Genomic DNA, 24,009 nt, shown 5'->3' on the forward strand with positions numbered 1-24,009 from the left:
CATCCTTTTATTGTTTCTGATCTTAGTGGGAAATTATTGGGTCGTCAGAAAAGTCATGATGCATGTTGCAACAGATGGCATTAGTTAATTTTGGGAAGTACTAGAGTCTTTTGCATCTATGTTATTGCTATGTCATTTGACAGCTGACAGTTCATTCTAAAAAAAATTGAGCGATTTGGTGGAGTTTTGGAAATTTTACAACAAGTTGAAGATGAAAGACAAAACTGCACATTTTTGCCATATTTTACTGTTTTACTTCCATAAAGGGAAGAACGCACGTCAAATTTGTGAAAAGTTGCATAAAGTTTACGGTGACAATGCTCTACAAGAATGTCAGTGCCAATAATGGTTCACAAAATTTCATGCTGGTGATTTTGATCTCAACAATGCTTCTCTGTCAGGGAGGCCCACCGAAGTTGATGACGACAAAATAAAGGCATTGATCGAGTCAAACCCATGTTACACGACACGAGAGATTGCAGAAACATTGAACACCCATCATTCAAGTGTTCATGACCACCTGAAGAAGCTGGGATATGTAAGCAAGCTCGATGTCTGGGTTCTGCATGAACTCAAAGAAGTTCATTTGATGGTGCGTATAAACATCTGCATTATGCTCATTAAACGTGAGGAAAAAGATTCTTTTTTGAAGCGAATGATAACTGGTGATGAGAAGTGGATTGTTTTCAACAGTGTGGTGCACAAACGGTCTTAGTCCCGACGTGATGATTCACCTCAAATGACATCGAAAGCAGACATTCATCAGAGGAGGTTATGCGCTCAGTATGGTGGGATTTTAAAGGTGTCGTGTTTTTCGATCTCCTACCAAGGAACCAAACAATCAGTTCGAATGTGTACTGTCTGCAGTCAGACAGTTTGAACAAATCCATCATCCAGAAACGTCCAAAGCTTGTTAATTGTAAAGGAGTTGTGTTTCATTGTAACAACGCGAGACCACACACAAGTTTGATCACCTGTCAAAAATGATTGGAGTTTGGATGGGATGTGTTGCCACATCCACCATATTGGCCTGACCTTGAACCGTCAGACTTCCACTTGTTTCGCTCTCTTCAAAAATCCTTGCGTGGTATAACGTTCAGTTCAGATGAGGCTGTAAATCAGCACCTTGTTCAGTTTTTTGAAAATAAAGACAGGTCCTTCTATGAACGAGGAATTATGAAGCTCACTGAAAGATGGCAAAAGGTTATTGAACAAAACGGGCAATATATCATTGATTGATCTTTGTTCTTTATACAAATAAATGACCTTTGAAAAACATAGACAAAATACGTCATGACTTTTCTGACAAGTATGATGTTTGCTGTAAATTTTTTTTTTTTTTAGATCTTTGTCTATTCCTAGTTTTCTGAGGGCTACATGATAACTCTCCAATCCAATATCTGAGGGTATTGGATTTTGTCACATGCTTTTTATGCATCTATTGATATATTTTTCTTCTTTAGCTTATTAATATGATGCATTACATTAGTTTATTTTTAAATGTTGAATCAGCCTCACTTACCTGGAACAAATTCCACTTGGTTGTGGTACATAGTTCTTTTTATATATTATTGGATTCTATTTGCTAGTATTTTATTAAGGATTTTGCGTCTATATTCATGAGAGATATTGGTCTCTAGTTTTCCTTTCTTGTAATGTCTTTGATTTTGGTATTAGGATGATATTGGCTTCTTAGAATGGTTTAGGAAGTATTCTCTAGGCTTCTGTCTTCTGGAAGTTTGTGGAAAATTGGTATAATTCTTTCTTAAATGTTTGATAGAACTCACCAGTAAACCCATCTGGGCCCGGTACTTTCTGTTTTGGAAGGTATTAACTATTGATTCAATTTCTTTAATAGATATAGGCCTATTTAGATGATCCCTTTGTGAGTGTTGGTAGAATTTCAAGGAATTGGTCCATTTAATTTAGGTTATCCAATTTGTGAGCATAGTCATTTATTAATATTCCTTTATTATGCTTTTAATATCCATGTGATCAGTAGTGATAGCCTCTCTTTCATTTTTGAATTATTTTTTTCTTTCTTTTTTTTCTTAGTTAAACCTGGCTAGAAGCTTATCAGTTTTATTGATCTTTTCAAAGTTTTTAGTTTCCTTCAGTTTTTTATTTGATTATTTTTTGTTTTTCCATAGATACTTTAAAAAGTAAATATCTACAGAGCACGCTACACAGTCCTATGTGTTAAAAGACTTATCCTGACTTATTTTAATGCCTAACAAAGCCCAAATTTATTAAATAATTTCTGACCCCATTTATTTCTCTTTTTGGTTATACTTAGAACCAGATTTTTCTTAAATTTTCTTTTCAGCTTTCATTTACCATGGAAGGTTAACTAGTAGAGTTTTAAGTAACTTATAAATTGTTTCAGAAAGAAAAGTCAAAAGGGAATGGATTTACTAATGCAGCAGAATCCTTGATAAACCAAATTAACAAGAGATACAAACCATTGGATGATAGATCCAAGTCTGCAAGAAAATTAAAGAAGTCTTTGATTGACAGGTACAGGTATGTGCTTAAATTCTAGACATGAATATTTTTCTGACAAATACAACTAAATTATATTACAGTGTTTTAAGATTATTTTTAAACATGTTCAAATAATGTAACTTTCAAGTAGAAAGTAACACATAGGTATTATTTACTTGTATAAATAGTAGCTGTTTAAATTATACAGAAAGGGAACTAAATTTGAAATTAGACATCTAGTATTTGATTACATTTCATAAAGTCTCAAAAACACCATATTGATACAGCATACCACTTCAGAAATAAATCTTTAGGATATAGACATTTTAGGATTTTATTTTTTGAGCTTAGTGATAAGTAAAATGAAATATATTTAAATTTAATGAAATATGAAATTTAAGTGAGCTGAAATGAGTTACTTTTATATAGTAAATATGCATTCCTTGTTTATAATATTTCTGAAGGTTAATATTTTTTCTTATTACAAAATGTCTCTATAGACTGCCAGTTGTTTAATTTACATTTAAATTATATAATTCTGGTCTTCTTACATGGCATGAAAAAAATTACTCTGTTGGCAGAACCCTGCATTTGAAATTGCTTGGCATCTCCTGCTGCATGAACGATTCAGTTTAGAAGGAAATATTATTGTTGCTATTTACTCTGAGTAAAGTTGCAAAAGTACCAGACTAGGGCTGTCATATTTCAGTTCTTTATATCATATTAAATGGAGACTTATGACCCAAATATGCTTTACCTTATATAAAATGGCTTTCATGAGAAACATTCTGATATTTAATTGCTTTTTAAATTTTGACAAAACCTTTTTTTTATAGTGGTTTTTCAAACAAATCTGATCTACAGCTCAGTAAGGTAGGTTTCATTTATTTAATTATATCAAATATATAGTCAAACTCTATGATATTTGACTGTAAACACTAACATAGAATAGTGGTAGGATGGAATTAGAATTAATGATTTCAGCATATTGATAAATGGATTAAACAACTGAGAAGTTTAGTGGTAAGCACTCCTAGAAGTCCTCTAATCTGCTTTTCAAATCAAATGCTGCTTTTACATATGACTGTGATATTTTTACTTTTTGGTTCATGATTCAATATATCTTTATCCCCTTGCCCCCTTTTTAAAATATTTTTTTAGCTGATCCCATCTCTCCTGACAATAAGACCCTTCTTAAGTTCCTATTTTTGTTAAAAACATTTACTGTTCATCCAGGCTTAAAGTATCAATTCTCTTGTGATGTATTCCTCACAATTATTTTCTGTCTCCACTTAGTTGCAAGTTTTGAGGTTTACTTCTGTGAATTCCTCCTGAATCTTCCCTCTCCTGCCTATGCCAATGCCTGTTTTCCTAGTTGGAGTTCTAAATTTTAATCCCTGGATTATGAAAATAGCCTTTCTGTAAATCTTTTTGCCGCTCGTATTTCTCTGTGCCAATCCAGTCATTACATTCAATACCGGCTGTTTTCTTTCTAAAGCACACAGTTCAATCCTGTCATTCTCTTGTTCAAAACCTTTCTTTGGTCCCCGTTGCTTCCTGTATTAAGTGGAGACTGGGTCTGGCTCCCTAGTCCCTTGAAAAGTCGGTCTTGTTTCCCAATCCTAGTTCCCTGGGCATGCCTTGTTCAGCAGAAACATAATAACTTGAGATCCCCAAGTGTGTGTTCTTTTTCTTCCGCCTTTGGAAAGAACGTCCAGCTGACTCAGCAGGCTCTCACCTTCTCTTATTGTCAAAGCTGTATTCTTCCTTGCAAGACTTACTTCAGTCTACCTACTTTTTGAAAACTTTCCAAATGGGCAAGAATTCTGAATCTCCACAAGAATTTCTTTGTACTTCAAAAAAATATTTTATTCACTATTGCAGTTCTTTTTTCTCACTTCTGTCTTTTACTAGAGTGTGACTCTTTAGAACCACCTTTGAGTCCTGAACACTTTTGCTCACTTTTGTATCCTCTTTAATATCTTCGCTCATTTTTATCTTTTGTAATACCTAGTACACACTGGCATGCAAATGATGAACAAATGTATCTGGACACTGGTAAAAATTACAGTGGAAAGATAAGTCAGTGATCAGGCGAGTAATATAGTGAGGGATCATTTTTTTTTTGGGAATAATTCTATATAAAGTAGCCAAAAGAAATAATAAAGATGAATCACAACTAAAATGAATAGTTTTAATATTTCCAACTTACCAGATATTAAGTTAGGCTTCTGATTGTTTCTGATTAGTAATCATTTAGTGATAGTAATTATTTGTGTACGTTAAATTACTTTATTAAAACAATTATTGAATTTATTAAAATTAACTTCTCTCCCCTCACTACTTTTTTTTTTTTTTTTTTTTTAGCTGAGCCATCCTGCCAACAGGTCTGTTGGCAGCTCAGCGGCTGCTCAGCTTGGGCCGGGACTTGAACCGCTGTTGCTCAGAGCTCAAACTCTTGAGCGAGCTCTTAACCAACTGAGCCACTCGGCCGGCCCTTTTTTTCTTTTTTCCCTCACTACTTTTTGATCAGGTTGAATACATTTTGAGCAGCAGGCTATAGGAATAATCTTACATGTTTTTCCCTAAAAGTCCTAGTTGATTGATACAATTTTGAGTCTTTCATGTGAGATTTTTTTACATAAACCTTAGCCTCTCCCAAAGTGTTTCTATTTAAGAATTTAAAACACATAAGAGTCCGGAAAAAGAAAGCACTTTTTTGTGTGTGTGATTCTAGAATCACTAAAATTCAGCTTGTAGAATACCAGTGAGAAGATCACTTACCTATGTAAAATAATGTTAGCATATTTAGAGATATAAGAATCTTATATTTTGTACTTGATTTTTAATATTTTCTATTATGTTTTTAGTTAATAATTAAGGAACTGTTACAAATATAAATTTATATTTGTGGAAACACAATTAGAAAATATATGAAAATTTAATTGCGTATGTTACTTGTTTGCCAAGTATAGTAATGTACAAATTTGAGTGGTTTTATGTAAACTTCTTTTGTGTTTAGGAAAAGGCTCGGAAAAAAAGTTATAGACAACTGAAGACTACTTTTGTTAATGTAACTTCTCAATTCCAATTGTAAGTAATTTTTCATGAATCTTAGAATTTTCTTCATATTTGAAGAAAATATATTTATTGTATAATGGAGTTAATATTTCTCTTCATTTTTACAGGGATGATGTCTACAATTTTAATTTGAATGGTGCTGATGAACCTATTATAAAGCTTGGAGTAAGCTAGAAATCAGTAGTTATTTTGTAATTAGTTATGCAGTATCTATTTTGTATTTACCATGCAGTTATTAGAGTGTATTTTTTTAATTTCCATCCTCTTATAGCTATGCTTTAAAATATTTTAAATCATATTCTATTTTTATTAAATTTATTGGGGTAACATTTGTTAATAATATATAAACTTGAGGTGTACTTTTGAATACAACATCTGTAGCCATTGTGTGCTTACCACCCAAAGTACAGTCTCCTCCCATATATTTTTAAATATTTTAAAATTCATTTGGTACCAACCTAGGTATATTTAGTTTCCTTTCAAATCCTTTGGACTGAAGTAGAGAAAAATGAGTAATTGGGGCATGGAGGGACTCAGACTACTCCATCAAGAAAAGTACTTTCCTTATTGATGCAGCAATTTAAGTTTTGTAAAAAATTGTTTAAATATTTTTACAATTACTCTATTTTACTTTTAGTATATTTTACAGTACTAGCTTGCTTCTTACATATAAAAGCATTTTAGTAAACTTAATTGTATTGTGACATGACTATATAAAGTGATAAAAACTAGGTTTTATGTTATCTCTTTGACACTAAGAAAATTTTTAATGCTTATTCACAATATAGACCCAGGACTTTGAAGCAACAGCTAGAGAAGCCTGCATGGATAATTCAAAATCGTAGGTATTTTTATTATAATTAAAGTGATTGGATTAAAATACACTTATTTAAATCATTCCTTTTCTTAAATATCTCCTCCCAGTTTGACTAAGAGTTTTTAACATGTGAAGAGTGAATAAAAGTGCTACTGTCATGATTATTCCCATTATGATTTTATTATTTCAGCATTTATAGTTGACCCTTCAACATGGGAGTTAGGGGCACTGACCCCCTGTGCTGTTGAAAATCCATGGATAACTTTTGACTCTCCCAAAACTTAATTACTAATAGTCTCCTGTTTACCTGGAAGCCTTACGGATAACAAACAGTTGATTAACACATACCTTGTATGTTATATGTATTATATACTGTATTCTTACAGTAAAGTAATCTAAAGAAAAAATCATAAGGGAAAATACATTTACAGTATTTATTGAAAATAATCTTTGTATAAGTGGACCTGCGCAGTTCAAACCCATATTGTTCAGGGGCCAACTGTACTTCTAAAATCAACACGCAGATTCTGTGCCTTTTTAACATTAGTTGTGTATCTTAGATGATAAGGCAGAAAGGACCTAGAAGTACTTTCATCTAACCTTGTTATTTTGTAATTAACCGAATTTAGGGCATACGTCACTTGGCGAGAATTATATGGTGAATTATTAGTAAAAGAGTAAGGCTGAAAACCCAGGCCTGCTTAATGCATGCTACCTTAAAAAAATAGGACTTAAAATTAATTAAAATTAAGGCATATTTTTGTTTAAGGGTAGGTTTAAGGAGTCATAATGAACTTGAACCTTCACGCAAAACAGAAGATAAAAAAGTAAGTTGTGATATCCTGATGTGTCTATTAAAACCAGTATTTCTTTTAATAATTTTCCAATGCCAAAGATTATCATAGAACTAGAAAACAAAAATGATTGGATCTTTTTATTTTCCTCAGAGATTATCCATGTTCTCATGACTTTTCTTAATGGTCTTTGAGCTATTTGTAATCATCTAGTAAAAGATGTGACAACTTTAGTTATTTTCTTTGATGGTATAAGATTATGTCTCTATAGAAGTAAACTGTTTTGATTTAACTTTTAATTAACAACAACACTGACAACAAAATTCAAATCTTGATCTCTGATCTGTATTTCCAAGTGACTTTCTTGGATAGGTCCTTAATGCCAGGTAGATTAGGGGGCTAAAAAAAAAAAAAAAAAGTTTGTTTTTCTGGTTTTTTTGGGTGGATTTGTTTTGTTTTGTTTTGTTTTGTTTTATGGCTTAACTTACTTTGCATGACATATAAGACACATTTCTTCATCTATTGCAAGGACTTTTTTTTTTAAATAGATCCTAACAGATCATAAAAAGAAAAAACCTCTTAGTGATACTGACATAGAATACAGTTATGACGACAGCAAGACTGATGTTAGCTGGCTAAGAGAACCAAAATCAAAACCACCGCTAGTAGACTATAGCAGAAATAAAACTGTGAAGAAACAGAAGCGTGGGAAATCAAGTAAGAAATCACTTTATAGAGAAATGTTGCAAACGATTTTATTTCACTTATATAAAATGCTTTGTTGGTTGGTAAGTATATTTTTGTATGTCGATAGTATTTTTAATTACCCTTATGAATAGAAAAAAATGAGTAAAAGCAAATACACAAAAGCACCACAGAGGTTTTGGTAATATGGTTATATTTAAATTGCTTTTTAAAATAGTATCTTAGGGACATAAAATATGACTTACAATCTTTGGCTCATGATATGCCCACATCGTTTGTCTATTCATGACCTACTATTAGTCATTAGGTACTTACTGTGAATAATGTACTAAGTACTCATGAACCCAACACCCTAGGCAAAATCAGAGCTTGGACAATATCCCGTCCCCTGCCATACCCAACACGCACACTTCTTAGGAATTCATGTTGAGGCAATAAAAGTAGATTGAAAACAATTTTTTTGCAGAAATATTTTTGCCTAAATCTTTCACAAAACGTTTCTCTAGCATATGGCTTCTGCTCTCTCTAGCAAATTTCTTGAAGTAGTTGGGTAAGAGTTTGAGGTATGGATTTTTGGCTAGACATAATGACCATTTTCATTGCTTACCTTTCAGTTTCAATGTTTACTAAAACTCAAAGATTTTATACATTCCATTTTAAAAAGAAGACAACATAGTTCTGAGCTGTTAAATTTATATTTAAGGGAGCCAGCTTTTATTTTATTTCAGGATAAAAATAAGAAGAAGTGACCTGTAAGTGTAGGGGAAGGGAGGTGATGGCTTAAAAAAAGTAAAAATAGAGATATAGAAATGAACTTTGGCATGTGGCTAGAAAGGAGGCTGGGTCTTGGAAACGGATGAGAGGCCAGTCATATACATGAGGATTATCACATAAAAAAAGAGACAGAAGTATGACATAGCATTGTGTGCTCGGGAATGCGGTATTGCAATAATTAGAACTTGGATCAAGCTCATGGGAAGGTGTTGAGAGATGCAGCTGGATGTAGTCACAGTGAGTGGACTCTGAGGCAGTGTGTCATAAGCCAAGGAGAAACATAACATTCGCGTGCCCTCGGGAGCTTACAGTCTAGTGGGAAGGTGTACAAATGAAGACATTTCTAACACAGAAGATTAGAGATCTTGGGCAGATATGAAAGGTTAGAATACTATTATGACATATAAATACTTTTAAAGTTGAACTTCTGAGTGAATTGTTTTGTTTAAATGGCTGAACACCATCCAGTCAATATGTCTTAGCTGTTTTATTGCCAGGGTTGGAGGACCTTTCTTCCTCAATTTCATTGCTTCCTTTGCTTTGATAAACCCATTTCTTAGGCTTCAGAGAATATTTTGGAAGCTGAAATTGTGCTTGAAGGGCAAAAGGAATAGGGACTAAGCTACTCTCAATGTGCTTGAAAGGCAAAAGGAATAGGGACTAAGCTACTCTCAATCTGGATAAATCTTAGAAAACACAATGATGGGTGAAAAATAAGGCAAATCATAGAATATTGCATACGACCCAATATTATTTTATAAAGTTCGTTATACTGCTTATGGATACATATCTGTGAATTAAAACTTTTTTTTAAAATCAAGCGAATGACCTTTTGGCAGAGGGGTGTAAGAGTACACATAGTAGGTTCAACATTCTTCACAGTGTGGTTCTTAAACTGAATGGTACACTCATAGATGTTAACTTCATAAGTTATGTTATATATTCTCTTGTTTGTTTGAAAATTTTTCTAATATAAAGGAGGAGAAGGGGAATTGGTCATTCATATCTTACCAAACACTATACAGTAAAAGTTAATGTCAGTTTAGCCTCAAATCATCCTGAAATTTAAGTTTTGAATGAGTTTAAAAATGTATTATTTTTTTTATGATATTAACTTACATACAGAAATATTCTAATAAACTTTAATACAGAAATATTCTAATAAACTTTAATGCCAATTCTTACCTATTTGAAATTTTTAACCTTATTTTCTTGAATTGCAGGACCATCTTTGGAAAGGGGACAACCAACATCTAAAATGGTAAAACCAGGAAGTTTGTGTTCAAACATCCTTTTAAAATTAATTTTATCCTTGTTTTCAGTTACTTGTTTTCCATAATTGTTCTGGTCTTTGCACACTTAAGCCTACCTTGTGCCTTTTTGAAATTGTTAGCCTGTTTTAAGTCTATTTTATTCTGTGGAGATAAGTATTTTTGATACCTATCTCTTTCTTCCTGTCTCTCTTTATCTCTGACTTAAGTTAGTTAGTATATATATCAGGCCTCTCAGAGCTTTAAGAATGGAATAAAAAGTGATAGAGAAGATATTTGGAATGGAAATATAAAATCCAGTCTTTTTAAGTTAAGTTATATAATTGGAAGTTTGTGCTTTTTAATCCCCGTCCTCTTTTCTGCTCTACTCTTTACCCCGCCCCTCTGGCAAACATCAGTTTGTTCTCTGTATTTATGAGTTTCTCTTTTGTTTTATTTGTTCATTGTGTTTTTGAGATTCCACATATAATTGAAATAAGATGGTATTTTCTTTGTCCAACTCATTTCACTTTCTAGGTCCAACCATGTTGTCCCAAATGTAAAGGTTTCATTCTTTTCTATGGCTAATTAATATTCCATTGTTTTCCAGTCCTTTTTAAAATTCTCTCCAGTCATTTTTAAAATATTAATCAAACTTTTTATTTCTACAAATATTTTATGTAGGTCTTATCACAGTTCCAATTTTATAGTGTTGGGTCCAGATAATCACAGTTCCAATTTTATAGTGTTGGGTCCAGATAATCAATAAAGAGGCTGGATGTCAAAGTTTAAAGTTCCGAAGATTTTATTAAGCTGAGCTCAGCGACCGCCCCTCCGACTAAGGAGAAAACGGTCCCAAGGTCTCAGGGGGTAGGGTTTTTATAAGGTGCGGGTTAAACGTAAATTACAGAAGCCAAAAAGAATGTGTAGTTATTTTAGTTAAAACTGCATCCTGCTGTTGCAACAGTATCCCGCTGTTGCAACAGTGTTATGTCCAGGTGTCTTAACAGTACATCATGACCGGGTTGATAAAGTTAGTTCCTTCAAGGCCTCCTGAAATGTTAACATGAAGGCGGGGGAGGGGGAGGAAGGGGGAACTGCAAGGCCTGAGGAATGTTGGTCTTTAACCTTTTATTCCCCAGCAGAAGCAAAGCAGGTGCACAGAAGCAAAAAGAGCTGTTAGTTCCTGTGAAATGGTCTAAGCCAGTTGTGACAAAACTACTTCTGCAAAACATTCTTAATATTTCTGTTGCAACCCATTTCTTGTAAAGCTAGGTATTTTATTGTCTTAACGGGAAGTTCTGCTTAGAGTCTACCTGGAGTAGCTGAAGTATGATTTTTAAAAGTGAGTCTGTCCGGCCTAGGGTCTGGGCCGAGATCCTTACAATAGCAAATAGCTTGTATGACTGATATCTCAAATATTGATCTAATAACATTCAGGAATTTTTCTTCTAAAGACACCCAGTAAAAACATCACCAAAAAGGTAGATGAGACAGTTCCAGGTGGAAGAACCAGACTTCCACGAAGAGCGGCAGACACCAAAAAAAATTATAAAGATCTTTCAAATTCAGAATCAGAAAGTGAAAAAGATGCTTCACATTCATTGGAAGAGAGATTGCTAGTAAAGGTAAATAGAAACAATTCAGATTTATAAAAGCCTCTTAAAATGCTAAGTATAGGATATATTTTTGTAAAACTGTCATATTTATCTTGCCACTTCTTTTTAAGATTTAACCTGTATGAGAAGATATATGAAAATTTAAGAATTGGTCCTTAGGCAATATAATGTTAAAATTTATAAGAAATATAAAACAGATGTTTGAATCTAGTAAAATTATAACTTTAAGGTAATATCTTTGAATTAGAAGTCCTTGACCTTTCCAAAATTATGCTTCAGGAAAAGTACAGCCTGTTGGGAAACTGGGGCTCTTTCTCTTGATTGAAAGCCAGAATACTGGGTCTGGGGTTCTTCCCGTACATGGCTCCATCTCTGCCCATCCCTCACCTCTTCCTTAAGCTCATCACACTACAGACATACCCCTATGCTCCTGAGCTTGAAAACTTTTTAACAAAGTTAGAAATAGCAGCTGGCATGTTCTAAACACTATATATATTTTTAAGTACATACAGACAGTCCTTGACTTATGGCAGCTCAACTCAGAATTTCTTGACTTCACAATGGCACGAAACTGATACACATTCAGTAGAAACTGTACTTGGAAGTTTGGATTTTGATCTTTTCCCAGGCTGGCAGTATGCAGTAGGGCGCTCTCTCATGACGCTGGCCAGTGGGCTGGCTGTTTGGTGGGGTAGATGTAGTTCATGCATTTTAGACTTCACCGTATTTCAACTTACAATGGGTTGATCAGGACATAACCCCACTGTAAACTGAGAAGCATCTATGCTTCATAGATTCAACTTTTTAAAGTCTCATAAGTATCATGGTGACTAGTACTGTTGACACCTCATTTTACAAAAGAGAAAATTGAGGCTCAGAGAGATGAAGGAACTTGCCTGAGATCCCACAACTAGCAAGTGGTAAAACAAAGGTTTGAACCGCAAAAGTCTGGCACTAAAGGTGGTTCGCTGACCATTATTACACTGTTCTGATTTTAAATCATTAAACCTCCATCTCCCCTTGTTTGTAACCTTGTTCTCTTAGCTGGAAGATTTGAAGGACTTCATAACTTACCTCCACACTGTCTGTCAGTCCTTACTTAATTTACTGTACATATATAATCAGATAAGCCTTCCCAGGCCCCCCTCGCACCTTATCCCTCTTCAAAGAAAACCCCTGACTATCAACATACAGCCAGCCACTGAAGCCTCAGAATACCTTTCCAGGCTGACTTCCCCTCTCACCCAGTTATCCCTAGACCTGTAACAGTTGGAATAACCAACCTGTGACTCTCAAACAAGGCCCGTGCTTCTCTGCAGTGTCAGTAGCTCTCTGTGCCCTCAAAACACCAGCTTCTTTCAGACTCCTGGGCCAGGAGACCCAGGACTGTCTCTGGTTTCCCTAAACTGAATATCTCCTTCGAACCCTTAGAGTATTTTATTCGTGTCTCTTATGGTAATTATTATGGGTATGTATGATATTTTCCTGTGAATTTGTCATGTCTTCTAAAATAATACTCATGCCATGGCCCCTGCCATGCCTGGATGTAGTCATTTAAGACATTTAATAAATATTTCAGTGTAATTTAATTAAATTGTTTTATGTATCCAAGTATAAATTACTTGTCTTCTAGTATAATCAAAGTTATCAATACATTTAGGAGGAGAATATCTGTTCCAGAAGCAAAACCACAAAGCTGTCAAAGAAAGAGCAGGATGCTGTCTCCACCGAGACACGAAGGGCTGTATCAGAAGAATGGAACAACGCAGCTCTATTGAAAGACACCACAAGAGACAATAATCGTGGCTTACCTCCGATGCCTGTATCTGGGGGTCCATCACCTCCGGCGCCTGTATCTGGGGGTCCATCACCTCCGGCGCCTGTATCTGGGGGTCCATCACCTCCGGCGCCTGTATCTGGGGGTCCATCACCTCCGATGCCTGCATCTGGGGTTCCATCACCTCCGACGCCTGTATCTGGGAGCCCACCATCTATGGAAGTGATGAGAGGTCAGTATCTTTTCTTTCTTTAGTTTGAATATTTAATTTTCCATTATAACTCTAATTGTATGAAAATATAATTTGAAGACTAAATTTAAGGGGTGTATTTAAGATCATAGGTAGTCAAAGTTTTATCTTTAAACTAGTCAGTGCTTGAACTTGGTCTTGGCTGAGACAATTTTGGAAAAATGTTACTGTGACACTAGAGTTTCATGTTTGTACTTTTTATATCTTTCAGTTCCTATTAAGGATACTTTAAAGCATTTCTAAGTGTTCATAATTTCAGTTAAAATTCAAGACAAATCAGTTAACATATACTACCTCTAAAGTAGCTATTTTGTTCTTTTCTAGAATATTTTCATAATGCCTGGGACTGTTGTCATGTCAGATAAGCACATACTCAGAGGACAGATGCACATGATTTGATTTGAACACTGAGAATTTATATTATACTAAGACTTATTTCAGCCATGAATTTCCTCATCTGTATATGAAGGATTTAGACCAAATGATTTCCCAAGCCATTCCAACTCGAAATCCTGTGACTTTAATATATGACAGTACTGGCTATGATATCAGAACAGGTTGATCATTATAGTGCAGCTCATACTAGAGATACTTTCATTTGAAAATGTTTTGAAAGTTCTTATGGTTATAGTTGCATTTTAAATTGAACCATTAATATTTTTCAAAGTCTTATAAAATTATATTTTAAACATAATTTAATCTTGATTTATTGAAAGTTTATCCTTTTTAAATATACCTAAGATCTGAGGATTTGATAGTATGATTTATTTAAATTCTAAGAATAAAATCATTTATTTCCAAAGCAGACATCAGTGATAACACCTGCCGTCTCTTTTTTGTTTGTGCTTTGTGAGGCAATATAGGCATGGAGGAAATGACAGAAAGTGATATTACTCAGGATTATGAGTGTACAACCAAATCCACATCACTGTATCTACAAACTGCATCCCCTAAATCCTTAAACAGCAAATATGGAGGTGGAGGTTCAATAAAGTCACCCAAACAGAGTGAGAAAAATGTGCTCTGTGCAAGAGAAAGCTGCTCACCAGTTCTACAGTCATCGTTTTTGGTAAGACTTTATATATAAAGTCTTTTTCCCTGAATCAGATTTATTTGAAGTGGGCTAACCGTGTACCTCTAATCTGAATCAAATATACATTGTCTGCTTAGCTTAGGGTTTTGTCTTGGGCAGAGGAGGCACCTACTGCCAAGTGAAATAGCCTCAGGGAGCCTGCTGGACTGATGCGCAGCTGCTGTACAGGAGGAAGAGCGTGGGGTGAGCGGTGCCGAGGACTGGCAGGGTCCTGGCACAGGCGTGCTCGCTTGCAAAGAGGCACTGCCTGCTGTCCGTCCACACAGCAGAGCGCCGTGCGTTCCGTTCTAGATTTCTAGATTTAGATGGGCTTATTCCTGCCACTCAGGAACCTTTCAGATCTCACCGTAACTCAGTCTGTAACCTTTACTTACTATTTACATCACAAGCTGACAAAGCAAACTGACAAGAATGTGAGTGAAAACTGTGTGACTGTAGCATTTGCTTTAGTTTTGTAAGGAACTTTATAACTAGTTGATAAATGCTACAGATATTAACAAACTAATGATATATTGAAAAATTATCTTTCATGTGTTGTTATATGTACCATTTCTTAATAAAATATGTAGATATGCTCAAGTCTGTAAAAAAGACATTAGAGATAGGAATTATGGGTCAAAGTGGGGGAGCTGGCTAAAACTGTAACGCCTGTGAGGACTAGTTTGGTATTTTGAGTTTGTTTTTCTTTAAGTTGTGGATACTTTGGTACCAGTTTACAGCCTCCACACCCCTCCCCCTTTCTGGCTTTGGTTGTACAAATGGCTTAATTTAGAGAATTTTGAAGTAGTAATAAAGTTACAGAACTGATTGCCAAGAAATGCAGTTTAGTATAACTGGGTATAATTGAAAGAGTTTTGAGTCAGAAGCGTGTTTAAATCCTGGCTCCACTATTTGCTGGCTATGAGTATTTTACAAGTTAATGACTCCCTGTGCACCTCAGTTTTCTCATCTGTAAAATGGGGCTGTGAAAAATTAAATAGGCTGATTAAGTAAGCATCATAACTGATACATAGTAAATACTCAAATATATTATTCTCTTGGTATGTACTAACCTCTGTATACAAAGATGCAATTAACGACAGTTCAGAACACCTATAGCCAAAATCTAAAACCTCTGATAAAACCAATTTTTGCCCTATTACTTCAAACTGTTTTTATTCCTAGCAGGTTTAGGTCCTTTTATTCTGTTGAACCAGTAGTCATCAGACTAATTTTTAATCAAAAATCTTACATGAAACCTCCAATGTACCAAACAGATAAAAATGGAAGTAGGCTGTTTAAATCAGATAGGTGCTCTAAACCCTATCCCCTACCCCCTATAACCTTCAAGGCACCTTGGCAGGACTCTCAATTTCTACAGACCACAATTTGAAGAAAAGTTTCCCACTAGACTATCATCCCGTGGTCCTTTGTCGGTATTGCTCTGTCATCCTTAGTTTCCCTGAATCTTTTATCCCTTCAGTATCCCATCCTTCAAATCTCAAAACCCAGGTAACCACCAGCCACTTTCTTTGATGCTATTCTGCATTAGATGGAATTTTAATTGTTACATATTTATTGGCAGGACATTCATATGAGACATTTGTTTCCCGTTTACTGTGTACTCTTAATTAGGGATTGGAGATTTGCTATATAAACTAGTTGTACCAGTTTCCCGTCACCAGCAGTGCTCTGTGACAGTGCCCATTTCTCTACTTTCTTCATTAATTGGGTGTTATCAGATGCTTCTGCTTTTGCCAACCTGATGAGTATAAAGTGTCTCACTTTAATTTGCGATTTCCTGATTAACAGCATCGGGCAATTTTCCTTTTTTTTGGCCATTTTGTGAATTGCTTATTTTTTCAAAATTTTTAATTACATTGTTTGACTTTTCTTATAAGTTTGTAGGAGTTCTTAATATATTCTGGTTAGTAATTCTTTTTCCAGTATGTATCTTGTTTTTTCACTTAAATGACAACGTCCATATGACAAAAAAGTGTGATGTAATGAAATTTACCCATCTTTTATGTTTTTTCAAGAAATCCTTCCTTCAGCTATTGTACTAAAAATATTTTCCTTGTAAAAATGTTCGTTTTGATTTTAACTTGATGTTTTCATTCTTTCAGTCTTTCTCTTTGTATATGGGTAGTGAATTAGTGCACCAAGTACGAACACCTCTCCTTTCTCCAGCATTTGTCTGCTGATTTGGTCACAGCCTTGGCTAACACACGTGTCAGTGCTTGCGCACTCTTCTATGTTCCTGGCCAGCCTAGCTCTGTGCTAACACCACACCGCTTTAATCAGTGTAGTTTTACACTTGCAGGGTGGTGCCCCGCCCCACCCCCACCCTGTCTCCTTCTGCTTCTATATTCTCTTGGCCCTTTACTGTCCATATAAATTTGTTTCTGTAAGTGGACAATTACCATTTCCCAATACTGATATTGAACTTTCTCCTTTCCATATTTCACTTTTCTCTACTTTTTGATATTATTTCCAACAAAGTTGTGCCAAATCTTCCATAAAGAAAATTACACTTCTTGTTAGATTAATTGCTAAATACTTTATGGGTTTCCTTTTTGCTGTACTAAAAAAAATTTTTTTTTAATTTGTTGTTTTCTGGGTTTAATTTTTTGCTTTTGTATAGAAACACTGTTGCTTTTTTTTTTATATCTCCAACAACCTCGGCCCATTCTATCATAATTGCCTGCCTAGAATCTTTTGGATTTTGAATATAGACAACCATAAACTTTTACACATGAAACTGTTAGTATTTTCCATTCCAGTCCTTATACTTTCTGGTCTTTATATTTTCAAGGTGACTCTGACCTCTGGAGCAATGTTAGATAGACACCGTGCTGGCAGGCACGCTTCTCCATAGTTTGGGATAAATACTGGTTATCAGGATAATGGTCTGGTTGCCTAAGTGCTTTTATTTTTCCTTTTAATTATGAGCAAGTGTTGAATTTAGCAGCAGATGAATTATTCCCTCAGAATTTAAGCTGTTTGGGTTTCTCTGTGTCTTGTTTATTAATAGTTCAGGCATACTCAAATTAATAATACCATTGTGAATAGAAAGAAAATGTAAATTCTGTGGTACTTAACACAAAAAACACAAAATTGCAACAGCTATTCAAATCTAAGCAGTTATAGCTCTGATAAATAGTTATGGAAATTGCAAATACCAATGAGAATTATATAGAAAGGGAGTTATATGTGGTTTATAGCCATCAAAATTTCCTTAAACTAAGATGGTCTGGTAAGAATAAATTACTGGCCTTTAATATCATAATTTAATATTTTTCCACTGTTATTACCTGAAAACCTGTTGTTTATATAGGATGGTTTGATTATAGAAAAAGGTTGAAATTTTAAAAATCAGAAGTAATAAGGTCTTAAATAGGATATAGTTGCTGAGCCACTGGCTTATAGATTTCTAACTAGGATTTACTCGTTTCAGGAATTTAGTTGAGCTTTTTGCCCCTATAAAAGTCCATCGATCCAGCAACAAAAATAAGTTGATAATGTCTAACACCCAGAAAGTTAAGACAGAATTTTACAGCTTGGAAAGGGCTGGGATCGACCTAGAACTAAGGGGAAGGGAGGGCACGCACAGACTAAGTGGAGAAAGAACAGCAGTCTAAGTGAAGGGAGGGAGCCAACGTGGACGTGCGTTTTCATGAAATGGGAAAAAAAACCACTTTGGAAGACAGAAACCTGTGCACTGAAACAGTAAAACAAAAGGTTAGAGGAAAAAGATGTCTTAAAGATACAGCTTGAAAGAAGAGTTTACGCTTATTTTCTATGGCTCCCCATTTTCTGACTCAAATCAAAATCCTAGTAAGGAAGCATTGAAAAGCAGGAGTAGTCATAAAAGCCAGCTCAAAACTATTACTACAATTTAAGATTGAGGTTAACCTAAGAATTTAGGTTAATGCATGGTAGTGTCAGAGATGAAAAGGTAGAGATAGAAACAAAACAATCTGAAAAAGAATTGACAGCATTAGCAATTTATGGCTTTCGGGTTTGAGAAAGATGGCCAAAGGTGAATCTGAGAGTACTTATGGTATTTTTTTCTCATTTCTGATGTATGTTTTAGGAACGTCATTCAGCATCCCCATTATCCACGTCTAGTGAAAGAGAAGAGAAAATGTGGTATGACGTGCCCCAAGACACTGCTCATGGATCAGGTTTGTCATCATAGCTTTGCTTAAAAAAACAAACAAACAAAACAAGTTAATTACTGAAATACTACTGTGAAATTTCACCTAAAGGGATTATATATTTTAAATCATACCAGTATTCAATTTATATACTGTCAAAATGAAAATAAGAAACTACATAGAATGTAATGCACAGTTGCCTAAAACGATGTAAATAATTGAAACAAATGCTTTTTTCCTAAAAGCAAGAAAATATTAGGTATTTTAAATCAGGATTGTAGCACTATTATTTTTTCATTGTTCCTAAGGCCCTACACCTCATGTTAGTCGCAAACGAATGTACATAGAAGATAATGGAATAAATTCCTACCAAGTAGGATTGGAAGAGGAAGAATTAAGAGCAAACTTGCTTGCCAATAAACTATCTAAAATGGAAGCTGCAGCTCATCCCACTGACAAAGGTAGGTGGGTCACGTGTGTGTGTGGAAATGCAATTATTGGGGAGGGAGTTTCTGAGATCGTGAGTGACTTCATCCACAAAGCAAGTCCCTTTGTAAAGACATCTTTGGTTAAGTCCAAGGGGGATGATGCTCTATCATAGACTGCACTTGATGTGTATCATGAGTAAAGGTCTTGGCTACTCAGAAACCTCCCTCATCATCCTGTCATTGATCACCTCATATAAGTTTTACTAGAGTAAGAACTTATTAACTTGGGTTAATAACTCGTTTTCACTACTTCCGTGTTGAAAAGTAATCCAAAAATGTTCCATTTTAATGTTACCATTACTGCCTTAATCCCCATACCATTACTGCCTTAATCCCCATGCCAAAAGGATTTTTACAAATCAAATATTTTTAAATTTAAAAATTAATGAGGTCTGCCTTTGATTTCATAATCATTACACACAGAATCTGAAAATATGATAGATTTGGTTTCCAGCCTCATGACAAGTAAGGCTAAATTTGTAAGAATGCATATTTTATTATATTTTTATTGGGGATTATTGGAGAGCTGTGTTTTTCTAGGACCCATCAGCTCCAAGTCTAGTAGTTGTCTTCAATCTAGTTGTGGAGGGTGCAGCTCAGTGGCCCATGTGGGGATCGAACTGGCAACCTTGGTGGTATGAGCCTGAGCTCTAACCAACTGAGCTAACCAGCCGCCCCAAGAATGCATATTTTAACTTTGGCTGATTATCTTCATTTTTTTAGGATCTGAAAGTATATCTTCACTATCAACAAGTGCTTTTTCTATTTCTGGGGAGAACTGGAAATCTGAGATTTCAGGCGTACACCTGTGTGAACAATCCAGTACAGAATTGGGAAGGAAATCAGATGTGAGTTATTCTTTAATTTTTTACTTATCCCCACTACTGTGACAGTGTGCCATCCTTTCTACCAAACCACCAGCTTGTTTAATCCTTTGACAGCAACTTCGTCATGTACTTGTGGAAAATTGGACCGATTCCGAGGTGAAAGCCTTATCTCATGAGCGAGCTTTTCCTCTAAAATCTGTCTATTATCCCTATTGTTTCTTTCTCTACGAGTTCTTTCTTTGTCCCATTTTCCTTTTTAATTGGTTTAACATTTCGACTTTTCTATGCTTTTTCTTTTTTGACCTTTCATGCCTCCTTTATCATATTTTGGATCTCACAGAGGTGACGCTAGTGAGGCACCAGGGGAGAAGAGGAGCCACCCAGTCAGAGAAACAAACCCCGCTTCACTTGCTCCCACCAGCTCTGTGCGTAGTGCTCCTTCTTCACTGAGGCCTGTGTGGACGTGTCTGCAAAACTACTTTCTAAAACAGTTTTTCATTACTGCTGTTTGCTCCACCCATCTCTTTTTCTTGCATGCCTATATTTACAATAGTTCTTTTTTGCCCCCCTGTTAATAAAAGATACTTGTCTGCACAGGTTTTCAACCCCATCTCTTCCCTGCCTTTTTCTTCTATTCAGGGGTAAAATCTGAAATCATTTAAGATTCTATATGTTTATTTTGTTTTGATTTACCCAAGGTTGACCCAGTCTAAACCAAGAAACCCTGACTCATATATTCTGTTATGTATCTGTGGCTAGATATGAATAGATGTTTTGTGAAAAATGATAGTAAATAATTCTGAGTATGACTTTTAGGCTGTGTTCCTGAAGACAATGATAAACTATTGTAGAGTGTGGTGTCCTTATGAAAATATTCCCACTTCACCCCTGAGTCAAAGCCTTCCTGATGGGACTAGACCCTGCTCTGCCTGAGCTCACCTATTAATACTTCGCTGAGTTTTTCACTTTTCTAAGTTACATTTCATGGAAAAGGCTTTGTTCTTAACATGGTCTTGGTTAGATTATTATTTTGTAAACAATGAGTATTTTTCAGGTCCGCCAAAAATTGTTGGATTATTTTACAAAGCAGTCTTGGAAAACAGCTCAATACCATCTGCAAACAATGAGTCATAAGATTCAGGAATTCAGGTGCGTAACAAACACCTGAGTGCTGTGTGTTCTGAGTGCTGTAGCTTCTAAATAATCTTACTTTATTTCTTTAATAGGATCAAAAAACATGATAAATTCCAAGTCTGCATTATACAGGAGCTGGAGAATTTTGAAAAAGATTCACAGTCTTTAAAAGATTTGGAGAAGGAATTTGTGGTTTGTGCATTTAAAAATTAATTTTAAAACCTCATTTTTAAAGAGCTATACTCAGGAAAACCTCTGTTGACCTGCTTTTGGTGTTTCATATTAACACCCATAAGTGACAGACTTCAGTTTATGATGAATACCTTTGAGAATAAGGGAGAAATCGTGAGAGATTTTACTTGCGGTATTTATCTGAAAGAGCGTATGACATCTAGAACAGTCTTAGCATATAGCCAAGTCATTTATTTAAATTAGAAATATAGTAAATTCTTCTGTCAAGTTTGAATTTTTAATATTAAACTATTTTTTGTATTCTAAACTATTTTTTGTATTCTAAAATTTAGGACTTTGGGGAAAAGCTATTTCAGAAGTTCAGTGCCTATCAAAAAAGTGAACTGGAGAGGTTGGTGTGACGTCCTTCATGACTGGAACCTATAAAATTCGATTTTACATTAATAGAATTATATTGTTTAAAAATATTTAATTGTATGTAGTATATTATATCAATTTAATCTGAATTCCTGACAAAGGTAACTTTTCATTATTTTATTTGTTAGACTTCACCTTTTGAAAGCTTCATTGGATAAAAACGTCTTCTACAGCCCTGATCATGAAGAAACTATTTATACATCTGAGGTATCAATTTCATATTGTTATATCATTTTTCAGTAGTGGTTAGTCTAACTTGTCTTCTGCTGTGAACATTTTATAGTAAATTTCATGGGCAAAATATATTTACTTTACAGATGTCTTTCATGAAAGAAAACATGAAAAAGCTGCAAGCCAGGCTTCTTAAGGAAATGGTAAATGTTTAGCTTGGGTAATCTACAGTGCTTTTGTAAGGGGAAGTTCTTTCACAGGTTTTTCTTCTTTCTTTTTGGATAGAGGAGGCAGTTTTAGTTGTTTAAATTAGAAGAATGGGAGCATCTTTATAGTAAAATTGGGATGATTTAAATAATCAGTCTCTCCTAAAGAAAAAAAATATCAACTGCACATTTAAAAATGAGCTAGAAGGATATGAGCTCTGTGCTCTGCCACCGAGACTGTCCTGCCGGGTTCCTAGGAGAAGGGGCGTCAGGGCAGATCTACCGGAATGAAGACGTCACGTACAGAGACAGAGACAGGAAAGGAGTGGCCTTGGCAAAGGTCCCGTAGCCAGCAGCGGCACTGAGGGGAAAGTGCGCCGTGTGGGGTCTGAGGGCCCTGCTCGTGAGAACGTGTCTTTGGTGTTTTCTCCAAGAGGGGCGGCATTCTTACGTCCACTTTGGGGCAGTCTTTTCCTAGAACCTCAGGGCCGGAACAGCTGAAGAGCAGGATGCTGGGCTGAGCCAGCTCAGCTTGAAGCAAACACGCTAACCCGATTGATCTCTGCGCAAATTGTTCTCGAGACTAGAGTTTACTTCTCCTTTTAAATAGTAAATCTAGATTTCACTGATTTGGGATTTTAAAGGTCTTCTCTCAGTGGATCATCTAGACGAGGGGTCGGCAAACTTTTGAGACAGAAGAGCCACCAGAGGTCAGCAAACTGCGCTCGTGAGCCACATGTGGCTCTGAAGTAAAATTGAAAATGAAACTATGATAAAGAGTATTATTCACATAATGATTTCATTTGTTTTATGGCTCTCAAATATTTAAATTGTTGTTAGGGACAGGATTGGCTCTTCTGTCTCAAAAGTTTGCCAACCCCTGGGCTAGGTGATCAGCAGTGATCACAGAATCCTGTAGCTACCAAGGAATGGGCCCTGTGGAGTTAGATGGCGTGAGCGCTGATACGGAATGTCTTTATGGAAGGGCTGCGGAAATGACTCCTCACTAGCTCGCATTTTTTCTTGGCCACAGCAAGAAGAGGAGCTTCTCAGTGTACGCAAAGGACTGCTGTCAATCTTCATGGCTCACGAGCCATGTTAGTGTGCGAGAGCTCATTGCTACCAAGTTTTAGCCAGTTGCTCTGTCTATAACAGAAAATACTAGAGTAGCCCTACAAAGAGAAAGACACACATCACCCAGCAAGAATACCTTGACCTCTGAACTCAAGTGTATGTCTATGGATGAGAAAAAACCATTGTAACATGACTCTAAGCCCAAAAAACTTCTCTGCACAATACCACTCTTTTTTAAGAGAGAGTTTTAGGGAACCAGACAGCAAAAGGAATTGGCTTATTCTTGTAGTGATATTTGTAGTAGATATTACTGAGTTAACTAAACTACTTACAAAACTAGTCTAATAAACTAAAATTTGTATCAAATGAATGTAGTTTGGACTAAACTATAAAGTATTATTAGTTCACTAGTTCAGAATATCTATTAGTAATAAAAATTTGACCATGCTTAGAAGAAGTCTGATTTCAAATGTTTACCCGAGTATAAGTCGGTACTTCCAGCACACTGTTGGAGGTATATGTATTCAGCTGTGGCTCCAGTGTATTAGAAGGCGTGACATAGCCTGAAATAGTTACTATATTTTAATTCTAGGTAGAAGTCTTAACCCATAGCAGGCTGTTATTAAACTCCTATTCCTTGTAATACTAATTTGGTAGATTAATTTATAAAAATGAATACAAATGTAGTTTGCTTTAAGTGTATATTAAAGTTGAAAT

General features: G+C 35.2%; 1 protein-coding gene across 1 annotated transcript; it reads left to right on the forward strand.

The window, feature by feature from the left end:
* Nucleotides 1–561: 561 nt before the first annotated feature.
* On the forward strand, nucleotides 562–24,009 carry LOC109380079 (synaptonemal complex protein 2-like). The gene is made up of 21 exons (XM_019637286.1): nucleotides 562–592; nucleotides 2,387–2,523; nucleotides 3,321–3,357; nucleotides 5,507–5,577; nucleotides 5,673–5,730; nucleotides 6,354–6,406; nucleotides 7,152–7,209; nucleotides 7,725–7,893; nucleotides 9,879–9,916; nucleotides 11,363–11,533; nucleotides 13,185–13,533; nucleotides 14,406–14,620; nucleotides 18,720–18,810; nucleotides 19,092–19,244; nucleotides 19,995–20,119; nucleotides 21,153–21,247; nucleotides 21,325–21,424; nucleotides 21,757–21,815; nucleotides 21,970–22,048; nucleotides 22,159–22,215; nucleotides 23,252–24,009. Exons 1-21 carry the CDS (start codon nucleotides 590–592, stop codon nucleotides 23,318–23,320), a joined length of 2,187 nt encoding a protein of 728 aa, XP_019492831.1. The 5' UTR covers nucleotides 562–589; the 3' UTR covers nucleotides 23,321–24,009.

This window comes from Hipposideros armiger, unplaced genomic scaffold (genome assembly GCF_001890085.2).
Source record: "Hipposideros armiger isolate ML-2016 unplaced genomic scaffold, ASM189008v1 scaffold_32, whole genome shotgun sequence".
Lineage (NCBI taxonomy): Eukaryota > Metazoa > Chordata > Mammalia > Chiroptera > Hipposideridae > Hipposideros > Hipposideros armiger.

What these genes read in the sequence shown, in the direction of transcription:
- LOC109380079 (XM_019637286.1), top strand. An exon ending in TTCTACAGTCATCGTTTTTG is followed by an intron (nt 14,621 to 18,719) that starts GTAAGACTTTAT and finishes TGTATGTTTTAG; the next exon opens with GAACGTCATTCAGCATCCCC. An exon ending in AATTGGGAAGGAAATCAGAT is followed by an intron (nt 20,120 to 21,152) that starts GTGAGTTATTCT and finishes AGTATTTTTCAG; the next exon opens with GTCCGCCAAAAATTGTTGGA.